Source organism: Perkinsus marinus, assembly GCF_000006405.1.
Source record: "Perkinsus marinus ATCC 50983 genomic scaffold scf_1104296964394, whole genome shotgun sequence".
NCBI classification, from domain to species: domain Eukaryota; phylum Perkinsozoa; order Perkinsida; family Perkinsidae; genus Perkinsus; species Perkinsus marinus.
Window position 1 is genome coordinate 56,572 of NW_003204669.1, and position 3,269 is coordinate 59,840.

Here is a 3,269-nt window from a genome sequence, read left to right on the forward strand (position 1 = left end):
TGACATCCTTGCAAAAACAACTAATCGAAATGAGTTGAGAAAAAAAACAGGAAATTTTTCTTTACAATTTTCACCTTTTTCTGGTAACACGGTGTATTTGAAATTATTTTCGATATCGTTCCACGTAATGAACATTTTTTCACGCGTTCTCTCCATCTATCAGCGTTTGTTGTCTTAACAATACCACCCCTCATCGAACTGATAGTAAACCCAGCTAGCAACGCTTTCCGTTGCACAATACTGCTGTTAGAACAGTCCCTATACAGAACTCTATTTTAGCTGCAGTTGATAAGTTGACATGCTATCTCCCCCCTAGGTTTGCGTGTGCTGTACATCCCCAAAGGAAACCAAGCAGAAGGACAGAAAAGCGAAAAGCAATAATAACAAAATTATTATCGGTGAGTAAGTAGTACTAGGATGAGTACTATGACAGTACTAATTAGAGCTAGGTTAGTAACAGTGATTACTATTGATTATTACTGATGACAGAATTAGTATTGGTTAGTAAAGAGTACTTGAATTAGTACTAGGATTAGGACTGTAACAGTACTGGTAATTAGTTCGATTAGTACTTAATATTAGATTGATACTAATAATTAGTATTATATTTGTACTAACAACAGAGTTCGTACTAGTAGCAGATTTAGTATTCGTAACAGAACAGGTATAAGAAAGCAAACATTGTTCTCCTATCACCAGTAATACAAGTAAAGTTTACTTGCGTGTTTACTTAGTAAACACGCAACGCGATAAGCTAGGCTTCTTCATCCACAACCGAGAGCTCCCAGCGAGATGCCTCCGACGGGATTCAACAGATTTTGGTTTCTCTCGGCTTCATTGTCGCCCTCACAGCTCATCCTGGGACACCTGTAAACAATGACAGTAAAGAACAGCACTAACACAGTCGGGCCAGTCCGGAAATTTCCCAATTTTCTACAGTTATATGTCACTCAAATACTTCGAAAGAATATTCTTTCATTCGATTCCAAAGACAAAACACAAGACAGCTAATCAATGGAACTTGACTCACCCAAAGGGGTGATTTGAATCCACAAGAGCACTATAAAGCTGCATACTGCGGAGCATACCATCTTGATGGCAGAGGAAAACGGAGACGTAAATGTTATTCCTATCAGATATTGTATACAAGTCACAGCGCCGCTCCAGAGCGAATGCTCCACAGTCTTGCATCAACAACCCACGACGTTTTAGTCAGTCCATATTATATGTGATGTTGATGAACTCGATGACTTTTGCGGTCTCAACTTCCAACCGGGCGATCGGATTCGCGTCGCCTCTTTAATACTCCCGCTTTGGAATTAAGACAACGCTCCCCATCTAGTTCAAATTCCCCGTCCCATCTGAACCTTCGACTTTATTTTCAATCTATATACACGGCCAATCACCGTGATGCATAGATCGTGCTGCCCATGATCAGCACATGTACAGCCACGTAACTCTCCCTCAGAAGGCCGCTTCACAATTCGATAATTCTGATGCACTTGAATGCAATAACCATGTCATCAGTTCATAGGCCAAGACTCTCAGCCGCCTTCAATGCGTGTCGCTGCCAGAACTCGCCACCAAAGCCGAATTGTGTAAGAATCACTCCTCATACCATTCATGGCAGCGTTGTACTCACATGAGGAAGCCACGTTCGATCCCCGAGACAGGAACCATAATTTTCACAGCTGCTACAACCGCCGTTTAGAGTTGTCGATATAGTATATTACAACAGTTACTGTTGTATGTCGAAATGCATTGTGGAGTACACCGGAGAAAAAATGAATATAACCGCGCATGTGTAATGTATTGTACTACCGAACAGTACAATGCATGCCGTCGTCCGCGTCGGAATATACAACAGTACTATGTATTCTCACGGTATAAATGAGGACACCAGGAACCACGCGGTGAAGTCCATATAGACCGCATCACCAAAACTGTATTGCAATCGCCGTGATCAACAATACCACAATTCGATCGATTAATACTCATTTTCTGTATTTCCCAACCATATTCACCCACCTCAACTCCTCCACTTCATATTCCTGCAACCCTTCTACCAGTTCCTTGAACTCGCTAACGTACATACGCCTCATTTTACTTAACTGCAAAAGATATTCATCTTCCACATTTCTGCCTGTTTTCACTCACTTCTCACTGAGAAGTTCTCAGAATCCACCTCTCGCGAACTCTTTCCATTATAATGCAGGCTATCGCATCCTCGACAACTTGACAGTAATGTTAGCCAACATCATTATCTGTCTCAGCGTTAAATCATGAATACCATAAATAAAATATTTTTCAACCATAACAGTGTTGGAAAACGCGTTCGCTCTCCTGAGCTGAGCTCCAAAACGAACTCGCGTTGAACTAAAAAAATTGCCAAAAATTTCCTCAGAATTTCGACACACGTAGTTGACCTTTACATATTTTCCCACAGTAGCCATAGTATTTCTGGAAACACTATAACTGCGTTGGAACGCCCGCATTGATTGATTCACTAAAACAACACAATTCAGATTAGCTGAGAGAAAATTACACCCTCGGAATTCCCGAGATTCCAGTTCGAGAAAAAACCCTCTCCTAGTTACCATATATTCTACAATTTCGATAGATTATTACAGCTCCGATGAAACTTATCGTAATACCAACCTGCAGGAAAATTCTGTCACGCGCCACGAAATTACCAATTGTCGAAAAAAGTAAATCGATGAAACATATCTGATAAACACTGGCAATTTTCAATGTGAGTTTTTTACTTCTCTCTTTTATCCAATGACAATGATACGCGTCTCGATAACAATAATTCCGAGGATTCCGACCAAATCTCCATACAAGTTTAAGAAACATGGGAGTTTTCATGGAGAAAAACAGTAAAGTTTTTCCCGTGATATGAGAAACAATAGTTTCACAATCGTGTTATCGGTCGCGGAAATATATACGTCTTATAATTCACATGGAGTATTACACCACTTCACTTTAAACGGGTGCCGACATTAATGAGAATCGATCCGAAACTATATCGCATAAACATTGCTATGAACATGTGATGTGATAAAGTAACCGTTCGAGGCTATGATAGTGACAAGTTGTTCATTATCATTAATCTCGGAATAAAAAACGCACATTTGCATAAAAAATTGACCCGCACTGTACAAAACCAACATATATCATATATTTTTTCGCGCGCCACAAAATTACCCAACCTACCCTGTGCCCTTCACATATGCATCAGAGCAGCGATAAGAAGATCCTCCACTGTT

The 3,269-nt window shown here is 40.3% G+C and overlaps 2 protein-coding genes across 2 annotated transcripts in view; both read right to left on the reverse strand.

Annotated features, from left to right (window-relative positions):
* Window positions 1–135, reverse strand: part of Pmar_PMAR016770 (Peroxisomal targeting signal receptor, putative) — a gene marked incomplete at both ends in the record, with an annotated part of 5,042 nt that extends 4,907 nt beyond the window's left edge. The window contains one exon of the mRNA XM_002769935.1: window positions 75–135. Coding sequence (XP_002769981.1) covers window positions 75–135 — 61 coding nt within the window. The remainder of the gene's footprint in view (window positions 1–74) is intronic.
* Window positions 136–2,216: 2,081 nt separating this feature from the next.
* The window catches only part of Pmar_PMAR016771 (hypothetical protein), a gene marked incomplete at both ends in the record, with an annotated part of 7,589 nt that continues 6,536 nt past the window's right edge, over window positions 2,217–3,269 (reverse strand). The window contains one exon of the mRNA XM_002769936.1: window positions 2,217–2,264. Coding sequence (XP_002769982.1) covers window positions 2,217–2,264 — 48 coding nt within the window. The remainder of the gene's footprint in view (window positions 2,265–3,269) is intronic.